General features: G+C 42.7%; 2 protein-coding genes across 2 annotated transcripts in view; both read left to right on the top strand.

Annotated features, from left to right (window-relative positions):
- LOC310876386 (ferroxidase HEPHL1-like) overlaps nucleotides 1–27,896 on the top strand; it is a 260,954-nt gene that overhangs the window by 29,925 nt on the left and 203,133 nt on the right. The gene's annotated exons all lie outside the window — the stretch shown is intronic.
- slc43a2b (solute carrier family 43 member 2b) lies at nucleotides 523–27,885 on the top strand. The gene is made up of 15 exons (XM_083765910.1): nucleotides 523–647; nucleotides 1,168–1,375; nucleotides 4,141–4,460; nucleotides 10,442–10,769; nucleotides 11,380–11,435; nucleotides 12,683–12,759; nucleotides 17,122–17,214; nucleotides 17,891–18,024; nucleotides 19,389–19,585; nucleotides 19,971–20,114; nucleotides 22,260–22,392; nucleotides 22,957–23,089; nucleotides 23,696–23,769; nucleotides 25,213–25,336; nucleotides 25,693–27,885. The coding sequence occupies exons 3-15, from the start codon at nucleotides 4,301–4,303 to the stop codon at nucleotides 25,852–25,854; spliced, it is 1,815 nt and encodes a 604-aa protein (XP_083622036.1). The 5' UTR covers nucleotides 523–647; nucleotides 1,168–1,375; nucleotides 4,141–4,300; the 3' UTR covers nucleotides 25,855–27,885.

The following is a 27,896-nucleotide window of genomic DNA, read 5'->3' as shown; positions in this document are numbered from 1 at the left end:
GTAATTTGAATTCAGACTGCATTTCAAAGTTATGAGTCTGGCCAACTCGTGCTTGCTTGTGTGTGTGTGTGTGTGTGTGTGTGTGTGTGTGTGTGTGTGTGTGTGTGTGTGTGTGTGTGTGAAACCGAGAGAGAGATGATAATGGAGTGGATTTTCTGCTGTGCCTCAGTCACACAGAACAACTATCCTAATTGTTTTGTGTAGGCCTATATATCACTGTTGAAGCAGAATTTTGTGTTTTATTATTTACATGTATTATTTTAATTAGGTTTACTGTTAATTTCCTTGTAATAACTTAAACAATAACTGCTGTAGCATACCACAAACAACCATGCAGTCTCATCTATGATCTATTGCATGCACGTGCGTATATAGGCCTATAGATAGTACAGTAGTCTAGGCTACTGTACACACAGCAGATAACACACGTGTCACTCTCCGCCCGATTACAGGAATTCTGCTGCAAGTGACCAGAAAATGCAGGCTACGTCAACTCATCTGGCGCTGATTTAAGTTGAACCAGTTACTGCAGCCTAAGTTACTTTCAGTTTAATAGGAAGTCGTTTAATTTCATGTTTTGCGCAATGGGGAACTGCAGTTCTGATCACGCATGGAGCATTTTATAGCATATAAACAGCAGTGTGACTGTGAGTATGGTAATACACATTTATTTTGGATAGCGACAGGGCAGAGGGTGATGTTGAGCCAACAATTGCTTGAGATTAAGATTGTGTGGCTCATTCTGTAGCTCCGAGAATGAGCGTAGGGAGAGGGCACATATGGGGCTACTTGTTATATAGACTAGTACACTTGTAAACAGTTGTTTATCATTCATTCTTCGGACAGCCACATTGCCACACGATCAATACACTGATTGTGAGAGGCGGTGATGATGATGAACAAACACTGCTAGCCTTCTAACTCATCACCTTATCCAAGGAAACTCTGTTTGTCAGTCTGAACGTCATGCAGGCAGATAATCTTATCAGACAGTTAAAATGCTCCATTATTTTCCCGTTTCCAGAACCGATCGACTAACCCCTACGGTAGAAATCACACTCATTAATGGGTCAGCCGGTGGTCTTGCGTCCAGCGGGCGTTGTTCTACTGTCCAGTGTGTGTGTTGACTTTTAGCCTACTGCCGATTGGCCGATACGTGTTTTTCAGCACCTCGGGACATCCAATGGACAGCGAGGCGAGGGATGCTGCTGATGGCTCAAGTCCATTATAAATGTGGAAGTGGAAGCTTCACACACAGTTTCATTTCCTAAATTACTGGATGTCAGGCTCAGCTGAACACCAGCGTCCACTGCAACTGCAAGATTTCAAGACAGGCGTTTGAGTTGTCAGTGCATGCTGGGACTATAAGGAAAAGGTACGTGTAGTAGAGCATATTGTGAGCATTATTTCTTTCTTTCTTTCTTTCTTTCTGCTTTTTTCAGCGCAAAACACAAATGTTGCCTATACAGATAATAGATCATTAATTAATTAATATTGTAATAGAAATTTATATTTGTTGTAAGAAAATGACAAGAGCATGTCTCAAACTTTCCCAAACTTGGTCCAATGGCCTCAAAAATGATTTTCTTCTGTATATGTCCAGCTTTTGTGTTTGGGGTGGGGACAGAGCAGAGACATATCATGGAGAGACAGGGTGAGAGCCTGGGAGGCATTCTGCATGAGAGAGGAAAATACAGTCAGAGAGATGAGAGGGACAGGAAAGGGGACACAATCTGTGTGCCTGTTTGTTTATTGTCCATCTCTGCCTCTGCCAGTTCTTTCATGTTTTGCATGCAGTAATTACAGAGAAAGCTCATGGCTCGATGAGCCTGTTTAGACAGGGTGTGTGTGTGTGTGTGTGTGTGTGTGTGTGTGTGTGTGTGTGTGTGTCCAAGTTTGCCTCTTCAACATAGGCCAGTCTTTGCACAGCTTGTCTTAGTTCTTGCCCATATATAGTCTGTGTCTGTGACCTGTCTGGCTGTCTCAATTATCTGAACTTCTACTGGACTCTGTCAGTCCTTAGGCTGCTTGTTGTCATTATATTTTTGACCAAGGAATTGAAGCACATGCTGTCTGTCTTCTGTGTTAAGATTTCCCTGCAATTTGTTTCAATATAATTAGGAACATCCTTTTGCATCTCTTGCATCTTGTTTGATGAGCGAAACAGGTGAGACTATAGAAAAAGTGCTCCTCGGAGCACGGTCTCCGCCAGGTCAGGTATGTTATTGTGGCCTCCTGGTGGCGCTATACTGCAATAGGCCAATGTGAAAAGGGGGCAGTTTCTTCCTAGGCCTTTCACGGCAATCATGATTTGAGGCATTTTGTTCCAAGAATGTGTTGGTGGTGAAACCTGCTGGTGGTGGCGCTATAAGATGATATGAAAGGTGGCATTTCTTCCTCTGCCTACTGGCAAAGTTTTGCAAAATTTCACACAGATCGGTGCAGTTATAGGTAAAAATGTGAAATGTCCTGTTACAGTATAGCACCACCATGAGGCTGATTTGAAAAATGTCAAGTGACATATTTTCCTCAGCCTTGTGGGAATGTGTGTGCAAAATGTCACTGAAATCGCGCATTGCATTCATTAATTGAGATTTTTTGTTCAAAACGGACCAATCCTGTAAGCGAATCTTAGCTAATCAGGATGGAATATGATAAAATCGGACAGATCCACATTGATCACATGACTATAGACTCAGAGACACTGTGTAATGATTTGAGTGATGTTTGAACAAAATCAAATCTGTAGGAGTAATATCAAAACATTTGTTCGGCCTCCTAGTGGCGCTATAACAGGCCAAAAATAGGGTTTGAGGTTCTGCACTGGCCTGCAGGGAGTGTGTGTGAACGGTTTCGCTGCTATCTGGCCCGCAATTCCAGAGATTAGCTACTCGCAGACAGACACACACACGGATGGACGGATGACCAACATTGGGACTTCATGAAGCCACTTCCTTGGACGGTTGTGTGCCAAAGAACACAAGCTGTGGTCACGGGTGAAAAGCCAGTACGGCATTGTGTCCTTCCTTTGTTGCTGCATTAGTGACTCGTACAGGTTTGTTAGGATGCCTGTTCAGCAGGGAGCGGAACTGTGAAGGATTAAGGTTCAGTCAGACAACTCAAGGAGGATGTAATATATATATATATTTATTGAATATAAGATAATCAATGCAATATATTTATTATGGTTTGGCGATGTATTGGATCTGCTTTTTAGGTACTCAGGTCAAGCGCATCAGTCCCAACCATAGGGACTCTGAATCCCCCGTACCTAAACAGTAGATCCAAAACGACAGGTGGTAGCTGGGGTGGAGGTGGGTGAGCACTTGTATACAGCAGCACGGGTATACAGTATAGCAGCAGCAGAATTGAGCGCAGGTTGTATGACAGCAGCACGCTGATACAGCAGCAGTAAGCAAGCAGAATTGAGCGCCGGTTGTATGACAGCAGCACGCTGATACAACAGCAGTGTAAGCAAGCAAGAAGGCAGAGGAATGCAAACCTCTGGTTCAAGTAGCCGGTATGAGATGGGGTGAGTGTGTGATTGGCTGAGTGAATCATGTGGATGAGAGCGTGATGCTGCGGTGGCCCAATTAACAGCCGGCGCGCTGACTGAGGTTCCCTGACTGAACTTGCTCTGCGCATGTCTACGACAGGCGCAAATGCTCATATGTTCCTAGATCTGCACTCTAGTGAACCTCCTCAATGTCAGGTGAAAAGAAGCAGCTGGGGACTCCACACTCCACAGTGTGTCGGAGGAGACATGAGACCAAACAAACAGTGTAGCTGGCACAGTGACAGGGAGGGACCTCTGTGATAACTTAACTCTGAGAGGGGAGATGTTTTACACTTTCAGAATAAAAAAACAAAATCCCTAGTGTTGTAATTGTGAGTATATATAACATTTGGTGTTTTGAGGGCTTTTTTCACACTCTTATTATACATTATCACGGAAGGATTTGTTGTGCACTTAATCCTCGTCAGTGCTGTACCTTGTGTTTTGTTAGTGATCAAAGGTCAGGGCCTTTATCTTGTGATCTTATAGTGCTGGAAGCAGCTTCTGCCCAGCCCTGCATGACTTCAGCAATAGGGTGAGAGTAAAACCTCCCCTTCCCCCTGTCTCTGCTTTTCTCCCCACAGATCAGTGACTAACGGTCCTTTCATCCTGAGCCTCTGACGGGGAGGGTACGAAACGCCTCCATCTTCCCCTCCTCTGCCTACCTGTTCTGTCGCTTGTCTCTATCTCCCTCTGGGTCTCTTCTTCCTCTGCTCTCCGTCTTCAGTTTCCATCCCGGGAACCATGGCTCCGACCCTGTCTACGGCGTTCGCCAGGCGCTGGTGGATGGCGGTGACCGCCATCATCGAGAACCTGCTCTTCTCCGCTGTGCTCCTGGGATGGGGTTCGCTCCTGATCATGCTCAAGTCCGAGGGCTACTACTCCTACATGTGCAACGAAGAGGGTGAGTCAGAACCGGCAGTTAAAATGCACCGTCTGCTCTCTGAGACAACCCTTCAAAGAAAGTCTGGGCTCTATAGGTCCAAGAATTCCAAACAGAAAGTTATGATAAGATAAGAGAGGTGAAGAAAAAGAGTCAACACACTATTAGGGAAAACAAGGAATGTTGAAAAACACAGTCCTATGATGTAAGAGAAGAATTTAGGCCGTAAAAAGTGTGTGTGTGTGTGTGTGTGTGTGTGTGTGTGTGTGTGTGTGTGTGTGTGTGTGTGCGTGCGCGCGTGCGTGCGTGCGTGTGTGCGTGGGTGCGTGTGTGTGTGTGCGTGCATGCGTGCCTGCTCACGTGTGTGGCAGGTTATTACATAACATGTCTTCATCGAAACTTGAACAGTTCCATCAGAGCTGTCTTCTGGACATGTAGAGAATGCTTTGTCTGTATGAACCCATTTAGTGCTGTGAATGGAACTTAAAACCACTGCCATTTTACCTTCCTGGTTAAGGGAAGACGAGTGTCTTACAAAGGGGGCCCTGAGGGAATATTAAAGAGAAGAGGACAGGAGGGGGGGTGGCTAGAGTTAGTTAAATTAGATACAGTATATCACAGTCAACTCTCTCACTGAAGGTTTTATATGAAACTGAAAAAGGTGCTTTAAAATTAAATATAGTATAATGGCCTATCAAAGGGTCATGCATGGTACATTCTTTAATCCATGTGGTTCTGGTTCCCTGATTGGACAACTGTTTTGGTGGCTATACTAGTGGTCCCAACAATGTGTCTGGAGGATTTATGCCCTTTTTTTACAAGTCCACATATTTCATCTGAAATTACCATGAAATAACAAACAAAATAAATAAAAAGGCCAATCAATTAAAATACAGATCTACAGGCTCAGTTGTGAGCTTCTAGATTTTATTGTGACTATTTCTCAAATAGGACTTAAATGAATAATTGGGTTATTGTAAATTTGGTTCTTAGGGTGAAAAGATTTGTGAAGCACTGCTATGTAGTACTTAGAGAGACAGCAACTTTATAAAGGTGCCTTATCAAGAACAGTAAAATAATAATGTACATATTTATTGCAAATAATAATTTTCAATAATTATGTAAATGCATTCAGAGTCACAGTTCCTATGACACAGCAAACAGAATCAATTCAAAGCAATAACACAAACAGCAGACTATGGAACTGGTTGTTTGATTGATTTGCAAATATTTGACTTGGAGTTGTCTGTAAGTCTGTCGTCTCCGATTTGTAGTCAGCGTACAGTTCTCTTGTTCAAAAAAGTAAAGGCCAATTCACACCACCAGCTAGCACAGCACAGCGACGCAGTATTGACACGAGTGAAGTCATTTTGGCTAAAGAAACCGTTGTTCTACAAAAGTATAAATTAAGGTGTAGAACTGCAAATCATAGACTGCTCATTCAATGTATCACGATATATACGATATCTTTGAAAAGGCATATCGTGGGGACATTGTATCACAATACGATATTTATCACCATATCGCCCACCCCTAGTGGTGCTGGGAGAACACCAATTGAGAACACTTACACAATATTGTTTTCCTGAGCAGAGATATATCGTAACGCAGGACATCAGCACACACGCTGGCATGCGTCTTACGCTGCTGGTGTGGGGTAGGTAGTAGGTACATTGACAATAATGTTGGCAGCCGTTTTTAAATGCACCGTTCTTGGCCAGTGTACATAACCAAACACTCCCAGCTTAAGGCCATTATACTGTACACTGGCCTTAAGCTGGGAGTGTTTGTTATGTACAATACAAAGGAATGCCAGTGATTTCTATAGTGGTGTTTAAGGTACATGCCTTTGGTACATACACAGGTCCAAGCCATGTCTCATGTACCTCCTCCCACATACTGTACACACACTTCCCTACCCATGAACTATCTCCCTGTCCACCTTCCTACTGGCTATCACAATAAAAAAGAAGAAACAAAAATACAAAAGAGAGTGGACTGCCCACTCTCCTTTTACAAAAACTACAATGGTCGTGATTGATACGGACAATGGCTCCAGTCAGGACATGTCTTTGGAGGAAGATAAGCAGACAGAGTCCTCGGAAAAGAGACGTGAGAAAGGGGAAGCGAGGCCTGATGTGCCAGCCTCATTGTGGTGACCTTCCAGGCAGGTGACTTTAAAGGAGGAGCAGCAGTGTGCAGTGTGCACGGCAGAGCGCACACGTTGCACCTTGACATCTGGAGTCATGTTGTTCAGTCTCATTGCCGGCTTATCTTCATGTTGGTTTACACAACTGATTATCTGACAGCCGATTTGCAAATGCATGTTATTCTGTTGCTACTGCGTTGATAATATTTTATAGTCATCTGCGATGCAAAACCCCCACCCTGCTTCATTGATTTCATTAACCGCCAACAACCAGAAAACACATGGCATCATAAGTGGCATTGATTGCACCCAAGCTTTTAAACACAAAACAACACCATTCCATATACTACTTTTGAAATGTTGCAGCACTTCAGTATTTGTGTATTTTTGCAGTGGCAATATAAGGGTCTCACTTATTGAGAACATTGAATAAAAGTGAGGAAATTCAACCTGGCGTTACAATATAGTGGAATAAAAAAAAAAGAACAACATGATTGAACTAGCTATTCGTTATACAACAAAGTGTACAGGATGTAAGAGGCTTCACTCACCCACATGTTGAATGAGTCATAGGTAACTTCCTGGATCGTAGGTCAAGTCAGCATTATGTTCTGATGACATCACAAATAGTGAACAGAGAGAAGCACCCACTCAGCTGCTCTCCAGCATGTGACATGTGACATGTGGTTGAAGCAAAGGCAGATCAGCAGAGATTTTTCTTTTTTTAATTACTGAGTCAGAGATGTCTACTTCTGCTGGTCAAGATAAATGACAAAGATGAATAGAAAGAGAGTGAGGTAAGAGACGTCAGCAAGTCATCACTATGTACGTTTTTAAACACAAGCACCTCCAAGTCTTTTAGCCTATCAAGTATCAAGTATATTCTCAAATAAGTCAAGTCAAGACCGACAGTAAACTCAGTAAACAATTTCAGGCGTTAAAGGAACAAGTGACTCTCCTGGCCAAGAAAGGGCACAGCAGGCTCCACAGTTTAGTTGAATAATTCCATGTGATATCACCACGGTGTGTCAGATCAGATGTACCCACTAGCACTAGATAAACCACATACTCTAGTAAACACTATCACAGTATTATGAACTACTAATAAAGTTTAAGGTGATAATTCAACCGCCACGGCCTAAAGGAATTTTAGTGCTTTGCAAGGACTTTGGACAATAATGTCCTGTTTTTCTTTCTGCCTTCTCCTTTATGTGTGTTTTTTGCAGTAAGTCAGACACATTCGAAATAATTATATACCGTAGCTGCCACATGGTTTGGTTTGCTGATGGTACCAGCTTTGAGCTATGTTTTTATGTTTTTGATCAGAGGTTTTATAGGGGAGACATGAGATGGTGACACCCACACGTCATTTACTCTGAACAAGTGCTTCTGTGGCTCTGGGCCATTCAAGGAAACTCTGTAGCTTGTCCGAATCAATCTGCTTGCTGTACACAACACCCGGCTAAACTAATACCGTGGTAACTTCCCATCCCCTCATCCCATTTCAATCTGTGCCGGAGTGTGAACTGGTTTCTGAGGAAGCTTTTAACGCTTTGTTATTAAGCACGTCATGACATTTGGCACAGGGGCTACTGTATCGCACAGCACACACTTGCCTCCAGTCAGTACTTGGACAAAGAAATAGAGACATGATGCCATGGGGGTGTAAGGGGAAACCAATAAATGCTTGGACACAAAGCAGGGAACTGTGGTGCAAACTGAGGAGGGAACCCTCACCCCCTGGCCCTGTGCACATACTGGGTTAACAACGTACAGTAGCATACAGCTGTTCTACAGCAAATTAAACGAAACCTTTAAAGTTGATGCAAACAATTCTTACAGGTCTACCTGTCTTTGTAAATGAAAAGCAGTGTTGGAACAGATAGTATATTGCTATCATAACCTAAAGAAAAACAAAACAAAGGACAACAAACAAGACAGAACAGTATAACACTTTAGTTTAAAGTATAGGTCTTAACATTATATAAAATTAGAAAACAGCTACCGGTAGTTTCTGACCTACACCAGCTGACTGGCCAAATGTTGAAATCTACCAATCAGCTGGTAGACCCAAAGCAATGATCAGAATGAGCGTTTCTGAGTGTCTAGACGTTGTGTGGTCGGTGGCTCACCGGCTCAACAGCTTCAAGCACAGTTTGAAGTACGCATGGAGTCTCAATTTACACTGTAGGAGAAGATATCGGTAAAGGTTTGACAAGTCCAGTGGCAGTAAGAAGTCATTTACATTTTCTAAGATGGCAAAATAAGAAAATGACGCATGCCTGGGCCATTAAGCACCACCAGTGGACAACTGAAGGCAGGAAGAAGGCCTTGTTGACCAAAATACCAAATCTGCTAGCTAAAATGCAAGCATGGTCACATGTGGGATGCAGTGTGCTGGCTGACCAGGAACAGTATAAGCCCATAGTGATGTTACACACGATATTTATCTTATCTTTGCCCTGTGCTTGCTGTTTTTATGATGTACTGCCAGGGCAGCAGTTTGTCTTTGTCTTTATCCACGTTGTGTTCTTTTCGTTGCGTACTACAAGGTCAAGGTCTGGCTCTTTCCTTTTTTTTATTAGTCAGTGCCAGTACTTGAGTCAATGTATAGTGACAATGTGTGAGTTGCACAGAGTCATGGACTATTAACTAGGATTGTGTGAGAAGTGTGTGAGCACGTGTGAGAGAACACGTGTGTGTCTTCACTGTATACACATGTGTTGTGTGTGCAGCAGTGTACTGTGCACATGACGACAGGCTTAGGATGTACAGTAGCAGGACCCTGTGAATAGGCAGAGCTGTCACCCTTTAGCCTAATTGTGTACCCTGTCGCACAACGGTGCTGCTCGCCAAATATAGCAGTACAAGCTCACAGTGCATCACAACCTTGGCACGTTGTGAGCTTGTAGGTCTGCTATTGTCAACATGCAAAGTATGAATCAGGCACACACACACACACACACACACACACACACACAATATGTCCTAATGTCCTATGCACGTCTGTATCAGGTAGGCAAATGAGCTTCATGACTTCTGAGGAGAACAGTCAGCATCGTGCCATGAGAACCTGCTCAGTTGTAGCACCCTCCCGAAAGATTTCACACTTCACAATCAAACACAGAATCAAGAAACACTTCAATCATGCCAAGTATTATTCCTAGAGGTCCGGGCCGCTACATGGCCCTCACACCTATACGCTGCATCGTTTACATTATGGCAATGTTTACTATTGGAATATAGAGCTTTAACCTTTAGTTTGAGTCTTTTTTCGATTATAACAGAATATCCCTTACAGCACCTTAACTTTTTCCCCTTGTTTTACTTTTTTTTTTTTTATATATTTTTTATCCCACGATTTTGTAACCCATTTTTCACCCCTGTGTCAATCATCTAATGTGATCCTGGGCTCTACACACCCTCCGCCAACCTGGGGAGAGCAACGGACTTAACTCATGCTTCCTTCATGCTTGAGTGTCCAAGTTGCTCCTTTACACCTGACAGGGGGGAGTTTCCCTGGTTGGACGTAGCGCGTGGAAGGAACACGTTATTCCAACCAGTTCCTTTCCCCTCCATCAGGCGCCCCGGCTGGCCAGGGGGAGGCAGTTTAGAGACCAGGATTACTGCATGTTTTTGTGAGGGTATCTACCCTAGGGGTCATTTAGAGATTTTACATTTAGAGATTTTGAGCTTCTGTTGGCATGCTGAACCTGTTGCTGTCTACTGACTCACTGAAATAGGAACCAAATATCTTAACTGATCTTATTTCAGCTTAACTTTATTTACCTTAAACGTAATCCAACCTTAAACCTTCCCTCTCCCTTCTTCCGTCCTAACTCTGTGTCTTCAGGTAACAGCTCCTCCTCCTACAACAACAACCAGTCCCTGTCGATGGTGACCCCTCCAGCTGATGATGGTGATGGTGACTACAATTACTTGTGGGGTGACGAGGAGTCACCCCAAGGTGCAGTGGTGGGTCTCGGGGACGGAGTGGAGATGAGGCCCCTGGTCCCCATGGACGGGAACCTGAGGATGAACGGCTGGCTGATCTGTAAGGAGCAGGATGAGATGCTGAACATGGCCTTCACCGTGGGCTCCTTCCTCCTGTCCGCCATCACGCTGCCGCTCGGTATTGTCATGGACAAATACGGACCTCGTAAGCTACGACTGCTGGGCAGGTAAAGGCAGCCATGACAATCAAATGACATTTCAAAGCACCATTTTTAACCACTCCCTTTAACCAATCCCTCTAGTCTTAGTGTAAATGAAATGGACGTGAGCTGCAACTGTACTCGGACTGCTTCTTTCTGTCTGCACCAAATCCTTTCACCAAAAATAGCCGGCCTGTTAGATCAAGACATGTCGACACGTCTTGAGCTTGTTGCTATTTTTAGCTAATGTTCCCCCGAGCAGAGGCATGTTGGGGTTCAAATGGTTAAAAGATGCTGTTAAATGTTTGTCTAGGTTTCTTAAAGATTTTTAGAGGAGGCATAAAAGGAAGTAGTGAAAATATGTTGCAGGCGGAAGGAGCTTAGTGCATATTTATGTTTTAGAAGATATGAGCGTGACATGATGTTATCTCGGTGGCAGTGGCTCAGGGGTGGAGTGGCCTTGAGCAAGACTCTGTCTGAACCCCTAATTGTTCCCGATTTGCAGGTTGGTGCCTTGCATAGTTTCCTCCGCCATCGGTGTATGAATATGTGTGTGAATGGGTGAATGAAATGCACAATCTATGTAGAATGCTTTGAATAAAATCGCTATATAAATGTACCATTTATCTCTTTGTAGTACCTGCTTTGGTTTCTCCTGTCTGCTCATCGCATATGGAGCCTACAATCCTAATGGTAAGTGGACTCTGTCTATGGATAATTTGATTTGCATCTTATATGTTGCTATGTTTGTGAGGTGTTCAATATATTTGATATGGATGTTTATAAATAAACAGAATCTTTTTATAAATATAATTTTGGACTCTGATCACTTAAAACATATCTCTCGTTTAGAAACATCCAAAAAGATATACTTAAATTAGTTTGTTTGTTTACTTTAGCTGTAAGCATATTTTTATGAATTATATAAGAATAATCCATGATTTAAACATTTCCAAGAAGATCATAAAACCTTAAAGGACAACTTTTTTTTTCAACCAAGGTTCATGTTTTAGTTTGTTATTAGACAAAGTAAAATGTGCGTGTGAAAAAAAACGTTCATTTGCTGCTTTCTTTCGTTTTAGCGTTTTTCCAGTTTTACTTTCTCTAATAACAACATAAAACTTGAACCCTTGGTTGAAAAAAACAAAAGTTGTCCTTTAAAGGTATATTAAGTGATTTCACTTAATTCAAATATCACTTATTTTTTTGTTTTGTTGTGATAATCCTCTGTACTATAGAGTGTGCTGACCATATAAGGAGTTGCTCCCTGTCCCCAGTTAACCCCTGGGGGTCAAAAAACCTTAGGTTTCGTTTTTGGCTCTCTATCCTGATTGGACGAAAGGCTGGGTCCCACAGCCAAAAACGAAACCTAAGGTTTTTTGAGTGAAATCACTGAATATACCTTTAAATCCAGGCTAATTGTCAATGTTGCCAACTTCATGTTGAAAATGTTCACCCTGCAGCACCCCAAAACAAATGACAATCTCCAAAACGGCATACTGTACTGTTGCAGATTGTGACATAAACTGTACCCTGAGCATTGGCCAGCCTATCACAGACAAATACAATCCCCACGCTTCCTCAACCCCACTTTGGTTGATTTTCTTTGGTGTGCAGTGGCTGACAGCATGTGTTTCATTACTTCCTGTAACCACTTAACCATACTGTATTACCAGCGATTACCAACCTGCAGTGGGCTGGGCCTGGGTTCCAAAGATCCAAACTAAAACACAATCAATTGATTGATCATTAATGTAAACATGCTCTGAAAATGCAGGGGGCCCACACATCTGACCACTTAACTTGGCATCTTCACGGCTGCGGTGATACATAGGTGGTCAGATGTTTTTGCTGAATGTTCACCCTCAGAATAGGGATGCTAGGGTTCATGGCATTCATTTCATTTATTTGTAATCTGATTATATCTGTTTAATTCACAGAACTTTCTGTGCTCATATTCATCGCTCTGACTTTCAATGGCTTTGGGGGCATGTGCATGACTTTTACCTCTCTCACGGTAAGTCTGTGTGTGTGTGTGTGTGTGTGTGTGTGTGTGTGTGTGTGTGTGTGTGTGTGTGTGTGTGTGTGTGTGTGTGTGTGTGTGCGTGCGTGCGCGTGCGTGTGCGTGCGCGTGTGCGCACGTGCATGCCAAATAGTGAAAATAGACAATCTTCTAAATGTCTTCATTTCAATACAGCAATGCATTTGATATTTAAAAGATGTACTTTGTAGTTTATAGTTTTTAATAATTTAATACTAAAAGCATGCGCTTTTTAATGCGAAAGTAGTTTTTAAAAGCAAGTACTATTTGACTATAGGAGTAGTCTCTACTTTGACTCCAGTACTGGGTTGAGATCTTTGTCTGATATTCTGTTGTTGCTGTTGTTGTTGTTTTGTTTTTGACTGGCTGCCCTGTAGTGTACTCTGTCCTCCTGGCAATGACACACATCCTGACTTTGGACAGGAGGAGTGTGGGGAGGGAGGGATGGTGTGCTTCATTATCACTCTTCAATAAGAAATCCATCCTCTCTCCCTGTTGTGGTTTCATAGGAACAACATGAAAGCTTATCCCTTGTTTATTTGTCTCTGTATCTCACAGTTTCTCGCACGCACGCACGCAAGCACGCACACACACACACACACACACACGAGTGGGGGGGGGGGATGAAATTGTCTAATTCTTGATCCCAATAGACTATTCTTTATTAGTCTTGGTCAGGGACGGCTCCAGGGGGGTGGGGGGCTTTAACTCCCCTCTGGTGGAGGCTTAGCCTCCCCTAAGCCCCCCCTCCAAACAAGCCAAATTGACTGCCTTCGATGTAAACCAAGATTCATTAACCCCCCCCCCCCTCTAAATAGCACCCCAAGTCACAGTTTTCTGGAGCCGTCGCTGGTCTTGGTATAGGAATTGCTCAGAGCCTCAGGTTTGAGAAAGAATATAAATTATTGTCCAAGGTCAGTCGTCACAATAATTAACAGGATTGATATCAAACATCAACATAATTCATTACTGTAAGAATCAAAACAACTTCACAGAGTGAAGTGAAATGTTGTTCCATTTGTACACTTTCTGAGCTTAGGAGCTGTAAGAGTCCCTTTGGATCCTACTGTAACTATCACTCATTCAGCTGTAAGAGTCCCTTTGGATCCTACTGTAACTATCACTCATTCAGCTGTAAGAGTCCCTTTGGATCCTACTGTAACTATCACTCATTCAGCTGTAAGAGTCCCTTTGGATCCTACTGTAACTATCACTCATTCAGCTGTAAGAGTCCCTTTGGATCCTACTGTAACTATCACTCATTCAGCTGTAAGAGTCCCTTTGGATCCTACTGTAACTATCACTCATTCAGCTCGGGACCCCCCGGAACCCTGGCAAGGACCCTGGACCCCAGAATTGAATATAACCTAAAATTAACCTATTCAAGCCTTAAAAGAAAAAAGGAAAAAGAAAGAAAGAAAGAAACAGAGGGGCTTGGTAGGATTCACACAAGTTCACAGGGTCAACACCATCCTTTTTTTCCTTCCTTCACATTCCTTTGACCCTCCCTTTTCATTCTCCTCTTTTCCGTCAGTGGTTCAGTCTGCAGTGACCCATACCACAATCCTGGGTTGTACCATGGTGACGCCGTTCACAAGTGAGGGGTGCAGTGCCAGTAAATCTCCCAATAAACTGCTCACTTGCCGCATCGCTTTAGGGTTGTGAGATTCATCCCTTATGTCCTTCTGTAACCGTTGCACCTAAATCTCCCTCTACTAAGTTCATGCTTTGTTGGGACAGTATTAGTGGCTGCCCCCCCTCTGTCAGTGATAGAGAAAAAAACATGAATTAGAGGACTGTTTTTGTACAACGGTCTCCAGAGAGTTTTCCTGCATGGGTGTTGAAACAGTTTCGTGCATCTCTGTTACCTATTAAACACCCTCCTCTCGTTCTTCCCTGTTGAATTGATGTACTCCTCAAATGTCAGGTCAAGACCAACTTTATGTGTTGTAGGACATCTCACGCTTCAGGAACTCAGTGTCTGGTCTGATTAGAGAGAGAGGGGGAGAGAGGGGGGAGGAGGGGGAGAGAGAATGCACGAGAGAGAGAGAGAGAGAGAGAGAGAGAGAGAGAGAGAGAGAGAGAATGGGGACAGAGCAACTGAGAATGGGGAAGAGAGAGAGAGAATTGGGGGCAGAGAGAAAAAGAGAATGGTGCGAGAAAGAACAGGGAAAGAGGTGGAGAGAGAGGGAGATGGTCATAATAATGAATAATGAAAGAATACAGGGATACATGGTGAGAGGTGGGAGTTGAGTAATATATTTTTTCCCTTCATGTTAGGATGTGTTCAGTACCTTGCAAGTTAATCATCTATATGCATTAATCTATCTGGGGACCATTGTACATTAGTCCGTCATGCCCAGCTGACTGCAGTGTTGTCGCCTAACAAAAGAACAGTGAGGTCACCTTCCCGCTCCAAAATAACAGATAGGCTAGCTTGAAGTGTATCAGAAAGACTTTAGGAAAAACCTTCGGCGGATTTGTCTCTGTTTTCAAAGACTTTCTGAAAATTGTGAAAAGAAACGGTCTATAAAGTTCACAACACTTGTTTTGAGTAGGAAAGATGCAATAGTTGCTGCTTCAGTGTTCTACTGTGCATACAGTACTCTCTCTCTCCCCCCCTTTCTCTTTATTCTTTATCTTCTTTAATGAAGACTCTTTCTCTCCTGTCCCACAGTCTGTTACACCCTCCCCCCCCACCCCCCCCCCCCCTCTCTCTCTCTCTCTCTCTCTCTCTCTCTCTCTCTCTCTCTCTCTCTTTCTCATAGTTATGTAATTGAGTGTTGGTCTTGTTGTTGATCAACCGCTTGAAGACAGAGCAGTTTGTGAATACCTTCGTAATTGCCCCCCCCCCACCACCAGCACCCCAGTGTCTGTTTTCCCTCTCTTCCCGTCCCAACAGTTACTCCATTCTGAAAAGAGGGGGGAAATAAAATATCAGACTTAAACCTAGTTTGTTGGCACGTCTCTCTCTTGGCTCTCGCACTCTCACCTACTCCTGTTTGATTGGTTCTGGACTGGTCCGGCATGCGTGCGTGCGTACGTGCGTGTGCGTGCATGCATGCGTGGTCGCCTTTCAGCAGTGCAGACGTGCTACTAATTACTTGCTGCACTGTGTGACACAGGGTACTTAACCATAGCCCCCTTGTCTGTCACCAGCCTCCAGCCTAAATGGAGCTCACATAAACACAACCAAGTTCCAGAAAGGTCTCTCCAAACAAATATAGCACACAATGTTCTCTGGACAGTGGACATACATGCTAAAAAGAACAACAACATTGTCCTACTATTGAAAACTATGAAGACTAGACAGACTCCCAAATTAAGGAAATAATGGAAACATTTTCATGTAAAGTAGGTCGGGAGTGACTTATTGTCGATATCAGCCAGTAACACGCGGGAGTCTATCCCCGTTACAATGCGCTAGAGCCCTGGGAGATGGATTGCTGAGGTGGAGCGCCACACCTACCAACCATCACCTCCCGAGGGAGGGCGAAATCCATTTGACCCCACCGCCTCGTCGGTCGGTGGTCCTACGCGGCGGTCGGTAAGTCCGCATGACTTGCTGCACCAAGCCGTGCTACTCATTCGCTGAACTTGTGTTCCAAAGGCGAGAGCTCTACCGACTGAGCTACCCGGACACGACATTTTCATGTCAAGGACCCAAATGTGGTCACATTCATATTTGTGCCTGGGATCCCCGTAAGAGAGGATCATGAGATGTTTCACAATCTTTCACATATACGTAGCAGATCTACAAGCTCACATTTTGTCGCATGATGACACCTTCTGAGCATGTACATCGGATATCTTTATATAGCCGAAATATTCAATAGGCTTAAGTGTTCGTCATTTAGCTGGGGACCCCCTTGAAACCCCCTCATTTCGAACTTCTGATGTACAGTCTCAGAAACCTTTCTCAGAACTCGTGCATGGCTCCCCAGAAGTCCTGAGTTGTCCGAACCCTATAGTCTAGCGTTGCCAGACTGTTGCCTCTCACAATTTCCAAATACAACGTACTTCCATCATACAGTCTGCTGCAACAGAAGTTCTAGCATTTCGTCTTTACAGTCGTGCACATTTATCCTAATATAAGTTGAAATAATCTAAGCATATATAGCTTGTTGCTTAGCAGAAAAGGAAAATGTATAGTTCCAGACTATATATAGCATTCAGAGAATAGTGAGACTATCCGAACCCCAACCTCAGAAGGAGCATGTATTGGCCTTGAGGGTCCCAATACCCCACTTTGAGAACCAATAGGGTTGTTGTTGATAATACCTAAAGGTAAAATCTGTTGTTTCACAGTTTTCCCTTGTTTTTCTTTCTCCTCCATAGGTGTCAAACATGTTCGGGGACCTGCGCTCCACCTTCATTGCCCTGATGATTGGGTCCTATGCATCCTCAGCTGTCACATTCCCTGGTCTTAAGGTAACAAACAGCCCATAGTTATCATAAATTAAATGGTATTACTAGACCACCGTTTGAACTTTTTCAAAGTGTAAGCCCTATTGAGATCAGTCACCAGAAAAAAGGATGTGTGTTTTCGATAAATCTATCATGGTTAAAATGGAGTTTGAAGATACAATGGGTTTAGGAAGTGGTGGGGCATAGCTAAAATTAATATGAAATATCTAAATACTGAATCGAGCAAATTAAAAACTGTCTGGGGTGTTAAAGTTTTTTGAAAGTGAAATATCCCTTTAAGCCAGAATTATACAGGGCATGCCACTGCCATGCACCGAAAATAGTACGTTGTCTCATCGTGAGCTGGTAGATCTTCGAAATTGTTGTGGTTAAATTGCATAATATATAATATCTAGTGGCTGAATGGTGTCTATTGCTCCTTATAAATACCAATATTACGTTGGCCTCCCCAGAATATAGACTAGAAGATGTGCCTCTTATGAAGAGAACACTAGCTCATTTCCTTGTGTGTTGATGTTCTATCATCCTTTCATCTACGTGAACATTTTATTAATTGACATTTCGTTTCTAGTCAGCCATGCACATTGACGTTCCCTTTATATGAAATATGCAATATATAATTCAACTTTGACATGAATGTACAGTAGTTGACTGACTGGGCCTGATCCTTTGTGTGTAGGTGATCTATGACCTTGGTGTCCCCTTTATCACCATCCTGGTGGCTTGGTCACTGTGTTCCGGGTTCGTCTTCTTAAACTGCTTCTTAAACTGGCCCATGGAGCCCTTCCCAGGACCAGAGGACATGTGTTACACGTCAGTATCTCTTTCATTATCATCTTGCCGTCTTCAGGGAGGCGGGCACAAACAGAATGTCCCTACATGCATGGGGGTCAAAATAGGCCCAACGTGCATCTTATTTATCCAGAATACACATTATTATTTACATTCAAAAGTCCTACGAGTGAACACGTGGCGTAGTATAGAAAGAACTGTACAAAGTGTAGCCTATCTTCAACCTAGGTCATATATCTTTCAGTTTAGTCACAAAGAGAATAATTTATCTTTAAATGAAAAGCAGGCTTGTTTCATTTTATGTTCCTTGTACCTCATTATTGTTTTTAAAGGCCCTTTGGTTGAGAATTCTTGTGCAATATGTGCAATCAAGCATGCAGTGTAATGGCAGGTGAAACTCCAGGTCAAAGTCAGACTGCTGATAAATAATGTAACAGAGGTCAGTAAAGAGGAACTCTTTACTGGTAGAAATGCTACACTCACTAATCTAACTGCATGCTTTGGAAGTAGCTTGACACAACATTTCACATGTTGCATGTTGTGGGGATGTTTTTACTTTGTAGATCAGCTATCTTTACTATACTTGAAAGCAGAGCTTACAGAAAGTGGTTAATTCATAATTTATTTAGCGCTTCAGTCCCGAGTCCCGAGTTTGTGTTGACTATAGACACTCTCGCATCGCATAATGTACACTTTCTCTTCCTAGAAATGGAGCGATGTTATCCAAAAGTACAAATACTTGAGTACAAGTACATATACTTGATACATAACATTTTACTTAAAAGGACAGTACTCAAGTAAATGTACTTTGTTACTGTCAATCTCATGGCTCTAATGAGCCGCTGCGCTCCACCTGAACCAGCTCAGTCTTGCTCCTGATTGCTACTGTACAACAGCACAGCTGTCTGGTAGAACTACAGGAGTTACAGCCCTCGTTAGAATGGGTTCAAAATATTATTATTTTATTTGTATTTATTTATTTATTTGTTCTGTGTTGAGATGGAAACATAAGGAAACATACTGTAGGAGAATGCAGTAGAGCTGCGTATGGTGGGACTTGAAAAGGAAGTAAAGAACACCAGGAAATGATTCCATAGCAATTCTTTGAAATGCTAGTATTTGGGGGCGTGGCCAAGTCCAACATTGTCTTGTAGGTGCAACACAGGTGTCTGTGACACGGATCGTATAAAGTGATATATTTGTATATCCTATACAGTAAAACTATGGCCTTAGTATCATAGTATTGCAAAATGTAAAATGACTCATCCCATTAAGTGCGATTTAATCCTGGGAGCAAGTGGAGCAACACAATTTTTTTTGCTCTGGCCTCTATTCCCTCCCTTTGACTCACTCCCCGTCTCTCTCCCACCTCCTCTTCGTCACAGCATCAAGGTCAAGTTCAGCTGGATGGGCTTCGACCACAAGATCACAGGGAAGCAGTTCTACAGTCAGGTGACCACTGTGGGCCGCCGTCTCAGCGTGGGTCACAGCCTGAAGCAGAACGAACTGGCCACGAAGGACGGCAACAAGCTCTGCCTCTCTACCATGGACCTGGAGGTGGAGTGCAAGCCCAAGGCGGAATGTAAGGACAATGCAGTCCGTATTACATCCTATAAAATATATACTGTATAGACAGTGAAAGCAATAAAACATTCTTCTACTCTGACACCAAATAACAAAGAAATTATCTTATTAGCTAACATTATGTTAACTGCCAAAAACATTGACTAAGAAAGGAAAGAGGCCGCACAGCTCATAGTCACGATGCCATACACTTTATTTTTCCAACGCTTCGGCAAACAGGTTGCCTTCTTCAGGGTATGCTGGTATGCCAAAAACAAACAAACATATACTGTAGGGTTCACTTAAAAAGTAACCATTATGTGTGTGTGTGTGTGTGTGTGTGTGTGTGTGTGTGTGTGTGTGTGTGTGTGTGTGCGCGCGTGCGTGTGCGTGTGCGTGTGCAGCGACGTCCTTCATGCAGACCATCACCACACCCATCTTCATCCTCAGCCTGGTCACTATGTCCATCACACAGCTACGTCTCATCTTCTACATGGGAGCCATGAACAACATACTGGAGTCCCTCAGTGGTGGAGATCTCAACACAGGTGTGTGTGTGTGTGTGTGTGTGTGTGTGTGTGTGTGTGTGTGTGTGTGTGTGTGTGTGTGTGTGTGTGTGTGTGTGTGTGTGTGTGTTAGCAGTACATCTTCATCAAATAGTTTTCTGCAACACATTCTGTTATTTAATGGCATTTTGAACTAGTTTGGTAATGTATGCAAGAATACAGTGGGCTGCTTTAAGAAGCAGTCATTATGATTCATGGTGTAAGACCAACTGGACTCACTGCGTTATAATTTCATTTGCAGTGGAGAGAATGGAGCTCGGTAAGACTACAGTAGATTACATTTAGCATTAACACCAGTGTTCTAAACCTGTGCTTTTCAACCAGATGTCATGTGGACCTCCTTTTTGCATCTTTCCTTACGTAACGATTAAGCAGTTCGGTTCTCAAACTCTTTCATTTCAAGGACTCCCAATTTGGCACTGTATGCATTAAGGCAACACACGCACGCACACACCCCATAACTTTGATAGTATACAAATTGAACCAAATGGACCCGTAAGGGACTCGTACGGGTACATTTAGTTCCTAACTATCAATAATTTAGCTGAGTTCCAGATTCCCTGGAACCTCTACAAGGACCACACTTTGAGAACCATGATAAGTGATAACACAATTTCCCTCTATGGAACATGTGGGTCGTGGTCCACTGGTTGAAAAACATTGTTTCAGAGTTAGCATTTAACCATAGCATTTGTGATTACAGATATGATATTCAGTAGAGTAACTCTAGCCAAGTTCACCATCACTGTCTAACACTAAAACTAAAACTTTCACACACACACACACTTTCCCAAAGGACACATGGTGTAAGAGGTATGGTGTAGCACATGCTCAGATGCCCTCTAGGCCGCACACAGATTTAATTTAATTGAATAATATTTGGACTGCTGGACAGCTGACAGTAGGCTCTCTTTACTCTTAAAAGGCTGAAGCCTACTATTGCGTGGCACATCTATGCACAGAATGTCTATGTTCACAGGCTTCTGTGTGTGGCCTAGAGGGCATCTGAGCATGTGCTACACCATAGTACACCTCTTACATCATGTGTCCTTTGGGAAACCGGGCCAATTAACTATACATAATTTCACCCCATCCCCCCCTTGCTGTTGTTTATTGTCCTGCTAATGGCCTGTCATTGAGCTCTAAATGAAACCTCCTGAAAGGAGTATTTGTTATGCAGTAGTATTTATTTGACTTTATTTATTTATGTATTTATGATATTTTGGGGGGGCCTTTATTTCGATAGTGGAAACTGGCAGGAAACAGGGAACGAGTCGGGGAGGGGAGTGAAACGCAGCAATAGTCTGCCGGGCCAGGGACTCCATGTCAGGCTGCATCAGAGACAATATGGTACGCACCTTAACCACTCGGCCACCGGCGCCCCGAGTAGTATTTATCCCATTCTGACCTGAGATCAGATTCATACGAGGTTTCCGCCGGACACACACTGGTCTGATGAACCCATTCTGACCTGAGATCAGATTCTAAAAAAATGTCAGTCGTTCTTCGATTATTAAAAAATAGCAGACCTACAAGCTCGTATCGCGCCACTCAGTGGCGCGATATGAGCTTGTAGATCTGCTATTTTTCAATAGCTAAAGCATAACATGATGCTAATACCAAAATGGGTGCCCGTTCAGAATGGGTTATTATATCTCATGGTACACGGTGTCACCAGGAAAAGGCATGTGTCTTCCCAGGAAGTTTTATATCATCTTTAAATATTTTCCCATTACTTTTAAAGAAAGTTTGCCCTAAGTACATCCAAAATGTAATGTTTTTTTTTTTTTACTTCGGAGTTGGGGGTTTCATGTTTTTCCTTTGTTTTGCCAATGGGTACCCGGGATTGGGGGTTTCATATTTACTGCCCTTCCAGTCCCCCCCAGAAAACATGTATGAAAGGGAGCGGATTGGATTCACCACTCACCTTTATTAAAAGACCTTTCCCCATCCCATATGCACCTATACTATCTCCCTGACCCCTCTTGTTTCTGTACCCCCAGTCACCAAGCAATCATTTTCTCTCCATATTTCCTAGTCACTGCATTCACTCTTTATCTTCATCCTGTTCCGTCTCTCTCTCTCTCTCTCTCTCTCTCTCTCTCTCTCTCTCTCTCTCTCTCTCAGTGAGTCTCTACTCCTCCATCTTCGGCATGCTGCAGCTGCTGTGCTTGATGACCACCCCAGTGATCGGACAGATCATGGACTGGAAACTAAAGGAATGTGACGACGGAGAACAAGAGAAGGAGCCCTCCAGCAAGTGAGTCACTTTATCTCTAATCTCTAAGTCCTAATGGGAAGAACAGCGGTTGTTGGGGACTTCATTCAGGTACGGATCATTAATCGAGGAGATGATTAGAAAGGACCCACATGGGGTAAAGTAAATGGTGCAAAAATTAATGGTTCCTATCTGTAGTGCCTTTTTCCAAAACTCTTTAAGGATCCATGGCTGATAAGCCAAATGTGTCTTAATGCATTATAATTGCACCTTAAACATTTTATTTATTTTAGAAATGGTTAATCTTTCACTCAATAATGGACAGCTCCTGTCACAAGTTGATGATGTAATTTGTCCATGTGTGGTCCAATCCTATAGTATAGAATGTATGGAATGCATGTGCAAACTTATTAGCCAGCGATCCTTTTTACAATATACATTACAATCACCCATTCACCTACACATGAAAGAAGGTTTTAAAGATGTAGAGAAAGTCATAAAGTCCATAATGATGATGATTATTATATTATATATTATTTTATATTAATTTTTGGATGTTTTATTAAATGGCAGTCAAGTTAATCTTAATCTCTTCCCACAATCCAGGGGCGAGCCCAAGAAACAACGCAGAGACAAAAAGATCCAGAAGGTGACCAATGCCTTGCGAGCATTTGTCCTCACTAACGTCCTATTGGTAGGATTTGGAGTCAGCTGTCTTGTGCCCAACCTTCCTCTGCAGGTGAGTGGTCCACTTTAGTTGGAATTAGGAGTGTGTGTGTGTGTGTGTGTGTGTGTGTGTGTGTGTGTGTGTGTGTGTGTGTGTATGTGGGGGGGGGGGGGGGGGGGTGGTGGAGTCGTTAGCGCAGTCGTCTCACAGCTAGAAGAAAAGGGCCTTTCTGAGTGGAGTTTGCATGTTCTCCCCGTGTGCCTTAGGGTATGTAGTAGGTACCCTCACAAAAAACATGCAGTAATTGCCCCCCCCCCCCCTGGCCAGCCTGATGGAGGGGAAAGGAACGTGTTACGTCCAACCGGGGAAACTCCCCCCTGTCAGTTGAAAAGAAGCTCCTCATGCATTAAAGGAAGCGTGAGGTTTTTTGTGGTATAAATTATATTTAAAAACAAAAATTAAATTGGGAATGGGGACACAGCTTGCCTGCTAGCAATAATACCGGTTTCTGTTTCAGTTCTAGTTTATATAAATGTTCATATTGTGTAACAGAATATATCCACAGCTGATGGCCTCCATATAGACTTTCATTTCAAGTCTAGTAAATGGCAGAGTGAGTGACCAAATTAATGCATTTGGGTTATTTTTCATTCATTTGCTTCATATTTTTTTCCTCAGATTTTGTCCTTCCTCCTGCACACTGTGGTCAGAGGATTTGTCCACTCTTCTGTCGGAGGTCTCTACGCTGCTGTGTAAGACACGCACGCACGCACGCACGCACGCACGCACGCACACACACACACACACACACACACACACACACACACACACACACACACACACACACACACACACACACACACACACACACACACACACACACACAGTCACAATACAGGCACATAGTTAAGACACAATCCATACTAAATTTCTGTGTGTATTCTTAAGATATGCTCAGGGACCAGGAACCTTTACTGCAGTTGATTTTAGTTACATTTACTGTTTGCATAGTTATTGCACTAGATGTCAGCAGAATCAAGTGTTACAGAATCACATTATCCGTTGTTGGCCTTTCACACATGTAGGAACCAAGCAAACAGCGTGTGTTAGTAAATAGTCTGTTTGATAAGGCGAAGAGCAATGGTAGACACATACTCCCACGTAACAGCGTGATGGAGAAGCAAGGAGCAAAATGTGATCGAAATGTGAAAATAAAATATGTAATATTCAGTGACAGGTACAAGAAGTGAAATGTTGGTTACAACAGCTCTGCATGTTATCTGCAGTGCTGACAAAGTGCCGACTTAGAGACTCTCGAGTCTGCTATCTAGAGAATGTTAGTGAGCAGAAAATAAGTTTGTGTTTCATGATGAGTCAGATGCATAGAAGGAAGTGAATTCTCGTGACCCAAATGTTTAGTTGAATAGCGGATTTATGCTGAGAAAGCAGGATGACTACTGGGGCCTCTTTTCCACCGGTTGGGAACCGGTTCAGTTCTTTTTGGTTCTTAGTCCATGAGCCAGAGCTCCAAAATTGGAACGTTAATTATGAATTGAGTTGGCAAAACCATACCTATATTTAATTGTCTAGGGTCAATATAAGTAAATTTATATATGATAACCCTTCCACAGGAGTAGCTTTTTCATATTTATCACACATTTTGTAATTTTCACCTACAGTAGGCCTATACATGATAGGTGAATAGGTAAAAATGTAATGAATAGTTATCACCATGAAACATACACGAAGACAATGATTTATTGTAATACCATTTTTCTGAAATTGTACATTGTGCAAATTATGCATTATATAGGAAAATATGTAAAAAATTGAAAATGTGAAAAGGCTACTGTGGAAGTGTTATCATTAATTTACTTATATTGATCCTATAAACAATTTAAATATAGGTATGGTTTTGCACACTCAATTCATAATTAACGTTCCAATTTTTGGACTAAAATCCAAAAAGAACTGAACCCAACCAGTGGAAAAGGGGCATGAATAGTAGTTTTTATTAGGTTTAGAGAACTGAGACGTCAAGACCGGATTCAGAGTCGGATTCAAACTCAAGTCCTCGCCGCTCACAAGGAGCACATGGTCTTTAATAGGCTATACTAACTGGCTGAGCCACCAGACACCCCAGAATGACTGAGTTTAATAGCAAACTAACTAATAATTCATAACCTTTTCTACAGGTATCCCTCAGATCAGTTCGGTAGTCTAACAGGCATGCAGTCCCTGGTCAGCGCTCTCTTTTCTCTGCTGCAACAACCCCTGTTTATGGCCATGATGGGACCCCTGGAGGGAGACCCACTATGGGTAAGAATACACACTGTGCTGTATACATACAGTAGGCTACATGGCTACAGTAGCAACAGGAAACATAGTCCTATGTAATATAAGAGCGGACCACAGTGTCTGAACATTTGTGTAAAATGTGGGGACATTCTCTCAATCAATCTGTCATGCATGCACGCCCAGTCGCCCAGTGTCCCACACAAACACCATACCCACACACGCACGCACGCACACACACACACACACACACACACACACACACACACACACACACACACACACACACACACACACACACACACACACACACACACACACACACACACACACACACACACTTTCCAATGGGTTCACTAAAAGTTCAATTTTCCTACCAGGTGAATGTTGGACTTCTGGGAGTCAGTATGCTGGGCTTCCTTCTTCCTCTCTACCTGATCTTCTACAGAAGCGTGCTCAACAGGGAACAACACGAAAAGGAAAACAACGCCAAGATCTACATGAAAATCAATGGCTCTGAATTGCCTGAGGCCTTTGTCTAGACCAGGTGAACGAAAGACGGACACAGAGAAAGGAAGATAGATTTTATACTGAGAAGCATCTATCCCCCCACACCTTCACCCACGCACACACGCATATACGCACACACACAAACCGTTTGTCATATCTCTTCTCCAAAAGACTCACCATGGATGGACCAGATGCTACAGTTGTTGCTGAGGAGAGAAATTATAATTGTGGAGGGTAAAAACAAACTAAAAAACTATTTAAAAGAGAGAGAGAGAGAGAGTGAGAGAGGAAGGAAAGACTGTGAAAGGGAAGAGGTTTGTCCCCTCTGTGTTGCCCCCCCAAAATCCTTCACCTCACCTCTTTTTATCTCTGGATTCATACAAAATAAAAATACAAGCACCATCAACACTTCGAAGAAAAGAACGGAGAATAAAACAGCTCTCTGTAGACTGTCCCTCACCAGCTCATCACTTCATCACCATGTCTTGTACCCATTATGGTGCTACTGTGCCTAACTATTTGTTTGTTTGTTTGTTTTGTTTTGTTTTTTCAAAATATGATGGTGTAGTTCATCTCGTCTTTGCAACCAAGGGTCGGTTAGTCCTGAAATAGTTCTGATAGGGTTGCAGAACATAACCAATATTATTGTAGAATATTGTGTATACATGTATTAGAGTCAAATCCTAATGCAAATCCTAGTAGAGGACATCTGGCCTAGATGGGATTGCAGAGTGTTTCTGTGATATCATAGGTTGTTAGTACAGGAGGTTTATACTGTAGGTACAGTGAAGTTATTATGGCAAATGTTGTCTTTCATCAATGAGTGAACTTTACACTGCAGTAGAAAAATACTGTATCACAGATGCTAGTGTCAAGCGTTGTAGCGTCTCTTTCCTAGTGGCTTTTACTGTCCTCTACTGGAGGGAGGAAATAACACAGGGCAAAAAACAGCAGAAAATACATAGGGCTCATTAGAGTTTTTACTGTATTTATTTCTCTAAGAATCTTCTTCTCTTAACTAATATTTATTATTTAATATTATTATTAACCAGACGTGCCTTATGAGTATGATGTCATTCGGAAGTGAAGACCTATTTAAAAAATCACCAAGTGCAACAGAACAGCACATTTCTACAAAGATGCCTGCCTATTTCTCTGTTCTGAGTGGCAGTGGCATTTTGTGTGTTGTTGTTTTAAAATTGGGTTTATTGTTAAACAGTATATAGCCCGCTAAATATTGTGATGGATATATTTAACACACATGAAAGGTTATTCACATCCATCTACCTACAGTATACTGACACTGTAAAATGCCGCACTTTAGCTCCTCTTCACCCTTTAAACTTAAGGTATTATGTTGTGCTTTATTGATCCCTGTGGGGAGATTTGAACCATCCTAACTCAATTATTAGGAGCATGGGGAAGCCACTTGTTCATTTATCCATTAACTCTGAGTGTGGTCAAGTCCATTCTGCATGGTTACATTTGTACACTCAGGGTTAAATGAACACTCAGGGCTTTACAGTGCAGCACACCCAGGGAACAGCTCTAACTCGTAAGGCCAGTGTCTTGATCAAGGGCTCTATAGCAGCCGCAGGAGGATGTCCCGAGGAAAACTGGAAACCCACATAAACATAGGGAGAACATGCAAACTCCCACACAGACAGCGACCCATTCAAATCTGCTTTATTTGTCACATCACAGATTTACAGGTGTAAATAATGAAATTATCATTATTTTCGTGCACACGCTCGGCCATTTTGTGGCATCGTTATATTTTTTTCAGGTTCGAATTCAGGAGCAAAAATGCAAACCACTGAGCAATCAGGGATGCGGGACCAAGCTGTCACGAGTTCAGCACTTGGGTCACATGACTTATTTGAACACAAGCCCATTGTAATGTTGAGACACCTCTATTTATTTCATTCTGCTATCATGAACTAAACAATGTGTTTAAATCTTCCTTTCGCTGGCAAATGTACGTGTTGGGTGGTTAGTAGTGATCCATTTATTTCAGGTAGGAGAAAGGGTTGTTTTTGTTCTAAAGGCATTACTGTTTGACTATGGATGAATT

Source organism: Protomyctophum parallelum (genome assembly GCF_964188405.1).
Source record: "Protomyctophum parallelum genome assembly, chromosome: 1".
Taxonomy (NCBI): domain Eukaryota; kingdom Metazoa; phylum Chordata; class Actinopteri; order Myctophiformes; family Myctophidae; genus Protomyctophum; species Protomyctophum parallelum.
The sequence above is the reverse complement of the archived record's forward strand: the minus strand, read 5'-3'. Positions and strand labels throughout refer to the sequence as shown.